At 41.4% G+C, this 12490-nt stretch overlaps 1 protein-coding gene across 1 annotated transcript; it reads left to right on the top strand.

Moving 5' to 3' along the window:
* The first annotated feature begins 4533 nt into the window (after positions 1-4533).
* Positions 4534-11812, top strand: LOC145499904 (solute carrier family 15 member 4-like). The gene is made up of 5 exons (XM_081479423.1): positions 4534-5803; positions 8065-8362; positions 8868-9553; positions 10046-10433; positions 11272-11812. Exons 2-5 carry the CDS (start codon positions 8092-8094, stop codon positions 11604-11606), a joined length of 1680 nt encoding a protein of 559 aa, XP_081335549.1. The 5' UTR covers positions 4534-5803; positions 8065-8091; the 3' UTR covers positions 11607-11812.
* Positions 11813-12490: the final 678 nt, after the last annotated feature.

Below are 12490 nucleotides of genomic sequence, written 5' to 3'. Positions count from 1 at the left end.
ACAAGCTGATTCTAACTGTTTCTGGACGACCCATATGGAACATGCCAGGTCTCTTTCAATTGAAATCATTTTGTTATTAGCAAAAAAAGGACAGAGCAGTCATTCAAGACTATTCCAGCAGCTTGTATTAATAATAATATTAGACCATGTTTTTGATGTTCTGTAAAATAGAACAGGGATCAGGGATAAGCATGTGAAATCATTATTGGCATGAGGTGAAACTAGTCTTGCGTTTCACACATTTAATTTCAGTGAGCTATCACAATACTGGGCATCATGCTTTGCATAAATATTTGATCAATCAGCTCATTTCCGTAGGATTTTTATCAACTTGATCCCCACCACAGATATATGTATGTACATGTACATGTAAGTACTGAACGGCACAGTGCGAACTATATTGATTTTGCAACAAGTTTACTATTAATTTAATATTTTTTTGCCATACATGGCTCGAGTAACATTCTAAGGAAAATTGGACTCTGAGTACATGTCTGACATCTACTGTCATTTCAATATTGTCATATAGTTATTTCATATTGTTCTAGAGTTTTTACTGCTTTTAAGCAACAAATCTGAAACAAACATTACATGCAGAAACAAAAAAAAAAACATAAATATTATTATATATTATATTATATATTTTCAGGCTTTCAATGTTGGTATGTGTGTGGAATTATAATGGGATTACGGTATGAAATTCTGTATTACTGCATCAAATACACGACAAGCCGTTATGATTATTGTTAATCAAATTAAAGAAACTACATATAATTGCTACATACACAACACAAGCTAAGGTTCGTTTACTAGTAACAAATAGGTCAATGAATTGCAAGATAATAAATACCGTGGTGCACAACCGATCTGATGAGCAAAAATTTCTGTGACTGCGACGTTCGAGGGATAATTTGTGTTTCCTTTCAGAAATATTTCGAGAAAACGTGGGCTGGTGGTCGCTAACTGTGTTTTAAAGCTGAAATCAACCAGGCGTTTCAAGTGTTAGAGACCAGGCTCCCACTATCTGATTATATTTTGGCCCACAATACATTTCGATCTCGATATTCTTTCGTTCCCGATGCATTTTGGGGTTGGGAGACGCGCTGTCCCTAATGGCATGTAGATGTCAATCGTTGAGTTCGATGGGCGGCCATCTTGGTCTCTTGATGCGAGCGAAACTGGGGAGAGTACAAAATGCCCGTGGGTAGTGACAGTGGGGTTAATAGCGTGCCGGCCGTGCCCTCCACCACCCCTACCCACGGGCATTTTGTTCTCTCTCTCTCCAGTTTCGCTCGCATCAAGAGATCAAGATGGCGGCCCGTCGAGCTCAACGATCGACATCTACCACCTCACGGAAAAATAGGGGACTGTGAACAGTCTAATCTTGGTACCTCTTAGGGTTTCTTTTCAAACTTTCCAACGGGCACTCCCCTCCTTTTTATATGGAGTTTCCCACTCCCCCGGGATTCGAACCCAGACTGTTCGATCAGTACAGCACACTAAACAAGAACGCAACCGCGCCTCCAGAAGCGAACCGCTAATCCACTTTAATTAAGGCGCCCTTAAATGATTACCTTGAGATGCAAAGAAATGCCAACACTACTGCAGGCTTAAAGGATTTTTAAGAAACTTAAAACTCATATTACATGGTCAGACGAACGGGAGACTTGTTCTGACAATGCTAGACTGTTCACAGCCCTCTATTTTCTCCTATTTTTACTCTATCGTGAACTGGGTAGAATAGCGAGAGAACTGGACGGCAGTGCAAAACGGGAGCCTTGACAGGGTAGGGGGGTGCTTTGTCACGACATCGCAACAAGACCAGTTATGGAAATAAACACTTACTATTAAACGCGGGTTTCCCGTAAACCGTGAACGACAAAGAAAATTTCTGGAATGTATATTATTTCGTGACCAATCATATGCGAGATGAAACCGCAAATGACAACCGCCAAACCGCAACATGGATTAGTCACGACCTGGCACCAAACAACGAGTGGCTTTTTCTTCCACGACTAATCTTTAATTTTACCGTTTTTGAATACAGTGGAACCCCGTTAATACGGACATGATAAAGTGTCCGCATTATCCGGGTGTCCGTATTAAGCGAGCTAATTTAAAAGAAAATATATGAGCTTTTTAGTTATCGGGACAAAGAAAACTGTCCGTTACAAGCGGGTGTCCGTATTAAGCGGGTGTCAGTAGAGCGGGGTTTCACTGTACTTCGCATCCCGCACGGGACAGTCTGTATATTTGCATGAAAGCAAAATGATCTACGTGTTTGTTTTAACTTCACAAAGGAAGCACATCATGTCTTCAAAGAAGTTAAATTATTTTGCGTTGGAAGAAAACAATCTAAAGACTCTGTTGCAGACTGGTAACGGTATTTAATTGGGACCAGATGATCCCATGACGACATGCTGCAGACGCTGAAGTCATCCACTCCGAAGTTTCTGACTGAAAGAGTATATAGAGTAAACCTAAATTTGAAATGGGGAATCGGTTTCTTGTGTTATTTTCTTGTGCCGGTTGTTTGGTTGGTTGTTTCAGGTAATAAACTAGTAGTAATCAGAGATTATGAGAGTGCGTTCGACGCTCTCACTTTAATATATATATACCGTAAATAAATGATTTCACTAGCTGACTTCCAACCTTTGTCTATTGCTAAAATCAACATTTTTCAGCAGCAACCGAGGTTTTACAGTCAGATATGCATAGTGTCAAAGTCCATGCTAGTGAAGAGGTCACGATCTGTTGATACCTTGCGTGACGCTCCCACTTTCTGTAGACTCTCAAGTTTCACATGTAATTACGTACATCATTCTTAGCTAGCATTTGCAATCGCGTGCTCGTTTTGCGTGGTTGTTTATCGTAAACAAACTCCGTACGACTAATCCGAGTATTTCCCCTGATGAATAAAGTAGCCTTATGGATCTTGCCTTCGGAGTACTTTTCCACCGATTCCAAAACAATAAAATTTCGACCGGATAAAGACTGAGCTATCTGTCGTGACTGGAACTAATCAACAAATGCAATCAAAATGTAGCTGGTCCCACGGTTATCATCCCAAAGCCAAGTCGTGTTAATAAACAAGGACAATTCCCTCAAATTTCGATAAATGCTACCGTCGAAGCGTTTAAATTCGCCAAAATCTAACGCTGAGAGCACATAATAGCGAAGCGTACGGCGAATGAATGGAAAGAAGTCAAAGAAAAATCCATCGGAAAGACGAGCTCGCATGGCCTGCTCACATACTCACATGTTCGCCATATGTCTTATCACATGTCCAGTTTACTGGCCGTGATATGCCCCTGCAAAAATCAAGCGAGGTGGCCATTTTGGTGTCCTTACAGGAATGTAGTTTTTTCGGCCTATAACCGTGCACAGGGAAACGAACTCTGAAAAGCCACATGTCAAAATTAGGTTTGCGTTCCACTTCGCAGAGATTCCAACCCCTTTTGAAGGAAAATAGGGAGACTCTTTTAGCGCCGAAAGCGCCAGCCTCTAGGGGGGTCCGGGGGCATGCCCTCCCGGGAAATTTTGCAAATTTAGGTTTTCTCAAATGCCTTTTCCTGCATTTTGACATCATTTCTGAGTTATTCTATAAGGTCTTTAGTTTATTCTTATCACAGACATCTTTGGGCTGTTCTTTACTGTTGTTAAATGGAGTAAGACTGCTGGCCTGAGTCTGCACAACACTCGGTGAGAGACTGGGGGGATGATATGAGAAGAAAGTGTAATCCATCGCAAAAAAATTCTCAAGATAAGCATTTTTTTCCCGTTGTTTTCACAATTTTATGATAAATCGGGAGAATTTGATATGAATCGGGAGAGCGGGAAGCAACACATCAAATCGGGAGTCTTCCGATCAAATCGGGAGCCGCCTGTAAACAAAATACCCAATGCCAAGCTAGAGAGCAAAACATGTTCTCTTTCAGCCCAAATGGGTCAGAATCTATGCGAACCTTTTTGGGGGGATTAAAACCTTTCAAAAACCGTATACCCTTTGGGAACGCACATACCTATCAAGTCTATATTTAACAATCATTCCACGAGCGCGCGTTGGATATGAGTTGGCTTTAATCTCATATCCAATAAGCGCGAGAGGAGTAATATTTTTAGTACAAACGCCCCAAAAGTAGAGAAAACTAGACTGAAATAAAAATAAAAACGTCCCAAAAAATCACGCGTACGCTTGCCTTATTTGTAGAGCATGGTATAATGGCTCATAACCCACGATGGTTAAGCCAGTGAAATTTTTTGAATTGCATTATCCAATGATCTAGTTTTCAATAAAAGCCCGGGCGTTCTTTTCTCTGCTGCAAAGTTTGTGAAGAAGAAAAACGCCACATAATATTTTCCTATCATTTTAACCGGCTTAGTGAGTGTTAATTTTTCGTCTCAAGCCTTGTGAGAATGTCGTGACAAAGTTCACATCGAGTCTCACATGATCGTTCCTACATGCGTATCAGCTGTTTCACACGAGGTATATATCTATTTTCATGCAAATCTTCGAATTGTGTTGTAGTGGTGGCAGTTCTTTGCACCTGAAGGTAAGTAGTATTTGACGGACGTTTTAAAATGAATTAGTAGTTAGTGTAAAACTGTGCATTTACGGGGAAACAGCGGAGCGTTTTCAACATGTTTTCGGTCCACACTAAAACGCAAAGCCGGTGTTTTCAAATTCCTCCGATTTGAAGAGCGTTCTTGAAAAGCTCGGTGTTGTCGATGGAAGGCCTAACCGTAGAAATAAAGCTGCGTTTTCAAACTCCTCCGGCGTAGTGTGGACGGGCTTGAGACTCTTGCACTTTCTACTCCAAGAGCGCTTGCTCGCGCGCTAACAATGCTTCGATTCCATGTTAACACTGGCTTCATTACTTCGTCACGACATCGCACAGGTTGTCACGGAAAATCAATACTCAAATAGTCTCCAAATTTAAAATGGAAGGAAAATGATATATGACGTGTTCGTCTTTTCTTCCTTCTCTCCTTCCATCCCTTTGGCTCCTTTTGACCTTGTAGGTGTGCATGTATGTAAACATAGATAGATAACTGAGATAGATGAATCGTTTATTGAAAAATATACACCTCGCGGTCATGCCACTAATCTAATCGAATTGGGATTAGAAGGATTGCGATTCTCACAAAGCACCATAATGTCACAAATTTTTGAGCGCAGCAAAAACAGATGAAAAGGTAAAACGCTTAATCGTTCCCACCATACCAACCAGTATACGGTGTTTTTTCAGGCGGTCATATTGGTGTTCGGAGACATTAGAAATTCTGTGAGAAAAGAACTCATTTCTTAAAGAACAGCAATTTCATTGTTGGGAACATCATCCTGGCTTCATGTAAAAACCCCCAAAAACAACTTTATTAGTAGAAATGTCCATTTGCATTTGGTATTTTGCTACTGATGACCCCGTCCACTCTACGTACGCCGGAGAAATATAAAAGCGGAGTTTTACTTCTTCGGTTAGGTCTTCCGTCCACACCAATCCGCCACGAAAGCGGAGTTTTTCAGAAATGCTCTTCAAACCGGAGGAATTTGAATACGTGTGAGCTTTGCGTTTCAGTGTGGACGGAAAACATTTTGGAAGTTTTTTGAAAACGATGACATTACTGTAATCACGATACTCCTCATGGCCGAATTCTACTTTTACTCAAACACGAATATAAAATGACTGGTGATTGCTGCGTTTTCATATTTCTCCTACAATAGGTAGTGCGGATGATTGGAAACATTTGATGCATTCCTTCCGTTTTCAAATTCCTCCGGCTTAGTGTTGTCGAGGATTTAAAGGTAAAATTTACTCCATAACACGCGTAAAACGTTATCCATATGATAATGGTGTCACAACCATTATCAGGTTTCACGCTGCATTTTCGAAATACAAGAGTAGAGATACTACTCGGTGTCACAAGGTACTCACAAGGGACTCACAAGGGCTCGCATAGTTTCACAAGTTATCATGAAGTGTCATTGTTTTTAAGTCTGATTTGCGCACGTGCGACAAGATCGAGTTTGCAAGCGCTAATTGCCGGTCCTCATCAAAAAAGAGGTATATTTTTCTTGATAAAATTAGAGCAATATCTTCCTCAAAGCGATCTACTAAGTAATTCAATGAATCGAGTCGTGAGTGGTAACTTATTAACCCAAGATTTGCTAGAAGTGTGCGCACTTTTACACAGGGGTCAGGAGTGCAAACCATCCATAGCCATGTCACACACACCCCTCTTGTCACTTGATTTGAGGTAAACTGCTTCACGCAGTTCACCGATTGGAGGGATTAAAAGATCGAAATTAGGTATTCTTGAGAATGGCCTTGGCCTTTGCAATACACGTGATGGACGACAGGAAGTTATAAGCAGGAGAGATCCCATCTTTTCCCTCTGCGGGATCCTGTATACATTTACATACAGACCTCACATGCATTGAGATATAAATACATCAACCGGTCTGCAGCAGCGCTACAACTGAAATTCTATTAAAAACACATCCCAGACATTTAGAAAGATTCCGGCTAATCGTTGGCTAGGAGGCTTTCAAACGTTCTCATCTGACAAGCGTCCCCTCTTTGTGACGAGGGGCGATGGCAATACAATCCTAGCCTTGTATTATACAGAAACCTAAGTAAGCTTGTTTTCTGGCCTGAATCTAGAATTTACCAACATTTTGTTGTTGTTTATAATCTTGTTAAGCCTATCACGGTCTACTAAAATCAACACCACCAAGTAAGAGTGTCATCGTTGTCAAGGCTGAAAATCGACATGGTCTCAGAAGCGGAAATAAAGATGTTGTACCACGTTTTAACACAGTTTACTCGAAGCATTCTATTGCACATAGGGGCTCAATCATTTGGAATGCCCTTTCACACAAAAACGTAAATATAAGCAATCTCAGGTCTTTTTGCCATACGGGGGGAACAAATAATATTATCTTAAAAATTAATACATCTCTCAGTTACTACGCCCCCTGTGATTAGGACGGGTTGGTTCCTTGCCACAGATCGTTGTTGCGGCTGATGCAGTTTAGCCAACGTATCCGGGGGGATTTTTCGTAGAGTTGTGTTGAGGAAGGTCTGCACTTTCTTTATGGTTGCCACAGTTGTCTTCAGTCCACGTTCATGATCAATAGAGTAGGACAGGTTTGACGTTGCTATTGAAGATCCCGATCTTAGTCTGTAGTGTCAGTTCTTTGGAACTCCAGAAGTTCTTCAACTGTAGAAAGGTTGCTCTTGCTTTCACGACCCTGGCTATATTGTCAGTCCTCGTGCCCTCTTATTGTCCGCTACACTGCCCAGATTGGTGAAGGCATCCACCTCTTCCAGAGGTTTGCCCTCCAGCCGTACTGACTCGGCATTCATTCATTCATTCATTCGTTCGTTCGTTCGTTCGTTCGTTCGTTCGTTCGTTCGTTCGTTCGTTCGTTCGTTCATTCATTCATTTTATTGTGTAAGACTTTCCCTTTTTGATGTGAAGGCGAATTTAGGTGGAAAAGGCTTCCACACTGTTGAACGTCTGAGCAACGCAGTTGTCGATGCCTGTGAGATAGAAGTGTTAGGTTGTCTGCAAAGTCGAGTTCATCCAGCTGCATCCAAAGTGTCCACTGGATTCCAATTCGTGCTTTTGCTGTGAACGGGGTTCGTGGATGTTCTCATTATGCAATCAATCAAAACTCCCGTTTTCACTTTGAATGCTCCTGCCAGTGAGAGCTCTCCCCTCGTAGGAGTTACGACTGATGATGACAATCTATACTGCCATATCCCATGGTGTCGGAGAAACTTCCAAAGGGTATCCGTGTCCGCACTGTCGAATCATTTTCAAAATCGACGAAATTGATGCACTGAGGTAGTCGTACCACTTACTCGGCTGTTATGTCCGCAGTGTAACGATTTGGTCCACACAGGATACTTGCGGCAGTCAGCTTGCTGGTCTCCATGTCGAGTGTCGACATCACTTTACATCCTGTTCAGCATGATTGTGTAACTATAAATTGTGTAAATTGTGATTGAAAGAAACTGTACAAAGGTAATACAGGTTCTGTCTTTGTTTGATTTATAGACATCCAGTAAAATACCTATATGCAAGATGCCAAATGCGGACGAAAATTCTCCGCTGATCTCAGAGAACAATGATCTCCTTTCTACATTTCATGGGGCCTGCAGTAACTCTTCTGTTAACAATCGCAATCAGATTATGGGACGTGGCCGAAAGTCCCTCGTAGTTATCTGCATTCTTGTAACAGAGCTATGTGAGCGCCTAACCTACTATGGACTGAGACTAAATCTACTGTTATTCTCCAGTACTGAGTTGAATCTTGATCCTCCTTGGCCATCAACTATTTCTTATTTGCTTTCAGGTTGGTACATTGACTTTTCTTTTTCACATTTAACTAGGTATGTGTAGTAGCCAAATGGTTGGCGTTCTGGATTCCAGATTGTGCGATCCAGATTCAAATCATGGCCGGTGTCATACTGTTGTGTTCTTGAGAAAGACATTTTACTCTCCCACTGCCTCTTTACATTCAGCAGTATAAATGGGTACCGGCAAATTGTTGAGACAACCTGACAGAATACTAGACTGGCATTCGTGCAGGGGGTGTAGCAAACGTATTCGTAACCCCTTCTTGCCACAAAAACAATGAAGAAGTAAAGGCCAAGATCTACGAGGCTTCACATCTTACGTTATTTAGAACACCAGCTGAAGCAAGATAACAGGAATCAAGTTGAAAAAAGTATTGATATTCAGGACACCACTTAGAAAGTCACTGAATAATCTGCAATTATGTTTCACCTGAAATCTTGCAAAATTTAGTCCATGTAGTGTTTTGACGATACATTGTTTTGTTGTTTCTTGTCCTTCAGGAACGTGCTATCTTGTTCCCCTTCTGGCAGGATGGCTGGCCGACACGTACACGGGCCGGTTCAACATGATTTATGGAAGCTCTTTGCTTTATCTTGTGGGAACTATTCTACTTGTCCCAGTTGCCATGGGAGATGATATGATTCAAACATTATTTCATACCAAAGCCACTCATAACGAAACAATGAGATTGATATACTTCGGACTGGCCCTGCTAATGATCGCATTCAGCACAGGAGGAATCAAGGCCAATGTCTCACTATTTGGAGCGGACCAAGTTAAACAAGATGGACAAAGGGCTGTTCAATCATTCTTTAAATGGTATTACTTTATCATCAATGTTGGATCTTTAATAGCCGCTACAGTGGTTGTAGGAGTTCAACAATCAAATGTGTTTTATGGCTATTGTATTCCAGCCTGTACAATGTTTATCGCTGTTATCGTGTTTCTTGCGGGTCGTAACCATTACGTAACTAAACCGCCAGGAGGCAGCCAACTCACTGACACTGCAAAAATAGTCTGTGAAGCAGTGCGAAATCGCAAGCAGAATGCAGGGACGTGGCTGGAGGGGGCAAAGAGGAGATACGGAGGGAAGTTCAGTGAGGTAGAAGTTGAAGATGTCAAGGCACTGTTGAGAGTTATCGCTATCTTTGGTCTGTTCGTTGTTTACTGGACAATTTTCTCACAGGTTGGATTTCAATTTAAGTTTTCATTTCATACATTTATCATCCAGTGTAGACTGCATTCACTAAGGGCGTAGTCAGTATCTTCTAATATGGGGTCTCAGGCCTCTCTCGCCCAGTGCCACAGGCGACTAGCTTTTGCCTTTGGGGGACTGGAAAAATTTATTAGTTTTTCGTATACGCTTATGGACTGAGCATCCACTAAGGATTTCATGGTTAGGAACTTTTAGGGTCTTTGTAATTTTTTTTAGACCACAGCCTTATGTCTTACCCTAGTATATGGTTGAAATTGATGGAATGTTCCTTCCTCTCCCTTATTTCATTATTATGTAAAATTTAAATTCTGGTTAAAATTAGTTTGTAAGGCTGTAAGCACTAATTAACCAACATGTACAGTAAGCTATTGTTTCTTTTGTGATTGCTGAGGTCGGTGTTTTATTGTTACGATTGCTATTGTTGTTGTAGTTGTTTATTTGCTATTGTTGTTCGTGTTGCAGATGCAGACAACGTTCCTCATTCAAGCAACCTTTATGAGACTAGAATTTGACAAATTTACAATTCCAGCGGCATCCTTGTCAGTTTCCGCTATCGTTGCTGTGCTTGTGTTGATTCCCATTTTTGATCAGGTTGTTTATCCTCTTGTCAGTTACTGCGGCATTAATTTTACTCCTCTGCGGCGTATTGGTGTCGGAATGCCGTTAGCATCTGCGTGTGTCATTGTGGCTGGAGTGGTTGAGATACAACGAAGGAATGCATGGATAGATGGCGGGTTTTGTATACAAACAGTGTTTGACGAAAGCCGCAATGCTTCAAGTGTAAATGTTTTTTGGCAAATCCCACAATTTGTATTAATTGGATCCAGTGAGGTGCTTATGGTTGTCACAGGTAGGCAAATCCTATACTTCACAACATTAATGACAAATTGAAATGTTTTATTTTCATGTTTTCTCTTGGCATCGTGTAACTACAGTACTGTAATTAATTTCACAAAGTAAATCTATGCTACAATCACAGGATTCAAACCCGCGACCGCCACCCTCAGATCAGTTCACTTTGCCAGCTTACAACTGATATATTACTCATATTCTGACTTATTATTGAAAATAATAAGTCAGAATAATATTGAAAGTAAAATCGTATGGTGGAGTCTTGTGGAGGTGTTACACTTCCGGCTAAGCCGCAAAGATAACTGATTGCGGAGGACAGAAACTATACTGAATTGAAATTTAGAGTGTGTTAGTTTGTGGAGTTGGGAGGCGCGGACGTCTCTGGATCGAACGGTCCGGCTTCGAGCCCTGGCCGGGCACATTGCGCTGTGTTCTTAGGCAAGACACTTTACTCTCACAGTGCCTCTCTCCAACTAGGTTTATAAATGGGTATCGGTGAACGTAATGCTTGGGGTAGCCCTACAATGGACTAGCATCCCATCCAAGGGAGGGGTGATAGAAATACTCCTAGTATCAGGATAAGCTCCGGCCTGATGGGCAACTTGGCTCGTATGCAGACTTTACCTTTACCATTACCTAGTTTGTCGCGTGAAGAAAGCCAGAGAATCCAGAGAAAAATCGAAGGACAAACAACAACAACAAAGCTAACCCACATAATTATGACTTATAGCTCAGGAATCCAACCTGGGCCACATTGGTAGGAAGCGACTTTGAACACTTTCATGACTGCACCACTCCTCCCCTGTGTAATTAACTTTGTTCACTCTCCTCCACAGGACTTGAGTTTGCCTATTCTCAAGCCCCCCAGAGTCTTCAAGGACTGGTGATGGGTGCTTTTCTTTTCACAAGTGCACTTGGAAACTATGTGGCAAACGTTCTTGTTATCATAGTGAGAGCTGCTAGCAAGAGTGATTGGTATCCAAGTGAAGATCCCAATCAAGGACATATGGAATATTTCTACTTCCTGTTGTCTGGATTGATGCTGATCAATTTTGTTGTTTTCCTGTACATTGCTTCCTCATACAAGTACAAGACTGTGCCCAAGAAAACAAAGGAGATTGCAGAAGACTTGGACACAGGCCAACCGGCTGATGGGGATCCATCTGTATGATGGGGACAAGACATGGCCGCGAAGAGGTGTCTCAACTGGAATATGCAGTATGTTGTACTGTGGAGAGAGATTTAACAATAATTATAACTGACATGTATTAACGATTAAGTGTTTTCATTTTATTTTTAGGTATCCTTGGAAGGCTGCCCTTTAATTGCAAACGCTGGGCGTCAGCTTTTTCTATATCCGTATATACAAAAAGTGTCAAATCCTTAGGTGTGTGTGTGGGGGGGGGGGAGGGGGGAGGGGAAGGCGTCCCATAGTAAGAGCAAACAAGAAGGACAAAAAAAAGATTTGCTAAGATGCTGCAGTCCCTGTTTGAAAATCTGAAAAAGACTAGAAAATTTTGGACCCAGAGACCGAGAGAAACACACACAAACGAGACAATGTGACTCATCTTTAATAAAACTAGGACTCTGCGATTTTGAAAACAGGTACAAAAAACAAGAGCTTTGATTTTCTTGGTACCATAACTGCAGTGGAAAAGTGTCACTCACTTTGAAAATACGAAACAATGCAACGCAATACAAGGTTGAATCAGAATGCAAATGAGTGGTTAGAGCGTCGGACTTGAAATCCGGAAGTCGCAGGTTCAAGTCCTGTTCTGCCCACTTAGCTAGAGTTCATTGGGCTCTTTGAAGTTATTGTGTTTAATTGATAGTTTTTTTTCTTTCAATTTAAGTGGCATGCCTGTGAACTAGCTAGGTGTAGCTAAGTGCATCGACCACCATAAGGCAATAAAACGTGAGAAACTTATAATCAGCAGTTATTTATTCTAACAATTATTTATTCTATGAATCTAGAAATCTATAAATTACTGATGTTCCTTCCAACACGACCTGCTGTATCTTTCGTCGCATTTTTGAATTATAGTCCTGCCTTGC

Source organism: Orbicella franksi, chromosome 10 (assembly GCF_964199315.1).
Source record: "Orbicella franksi chromosome 10, jaOrbFran1.1, whole genome shotgun sequence".
Classification (NCBI taxonomy): domain Eukaryota; kingdom Metazoa; phylum Cnidaria; class Anthozoa; order Scleractinia; family Merulinidae; genus Orbicella; species Orbicella franksi.
This window is presented reverse-complemented; position numbering and strand designations above follow the sequence as displayed.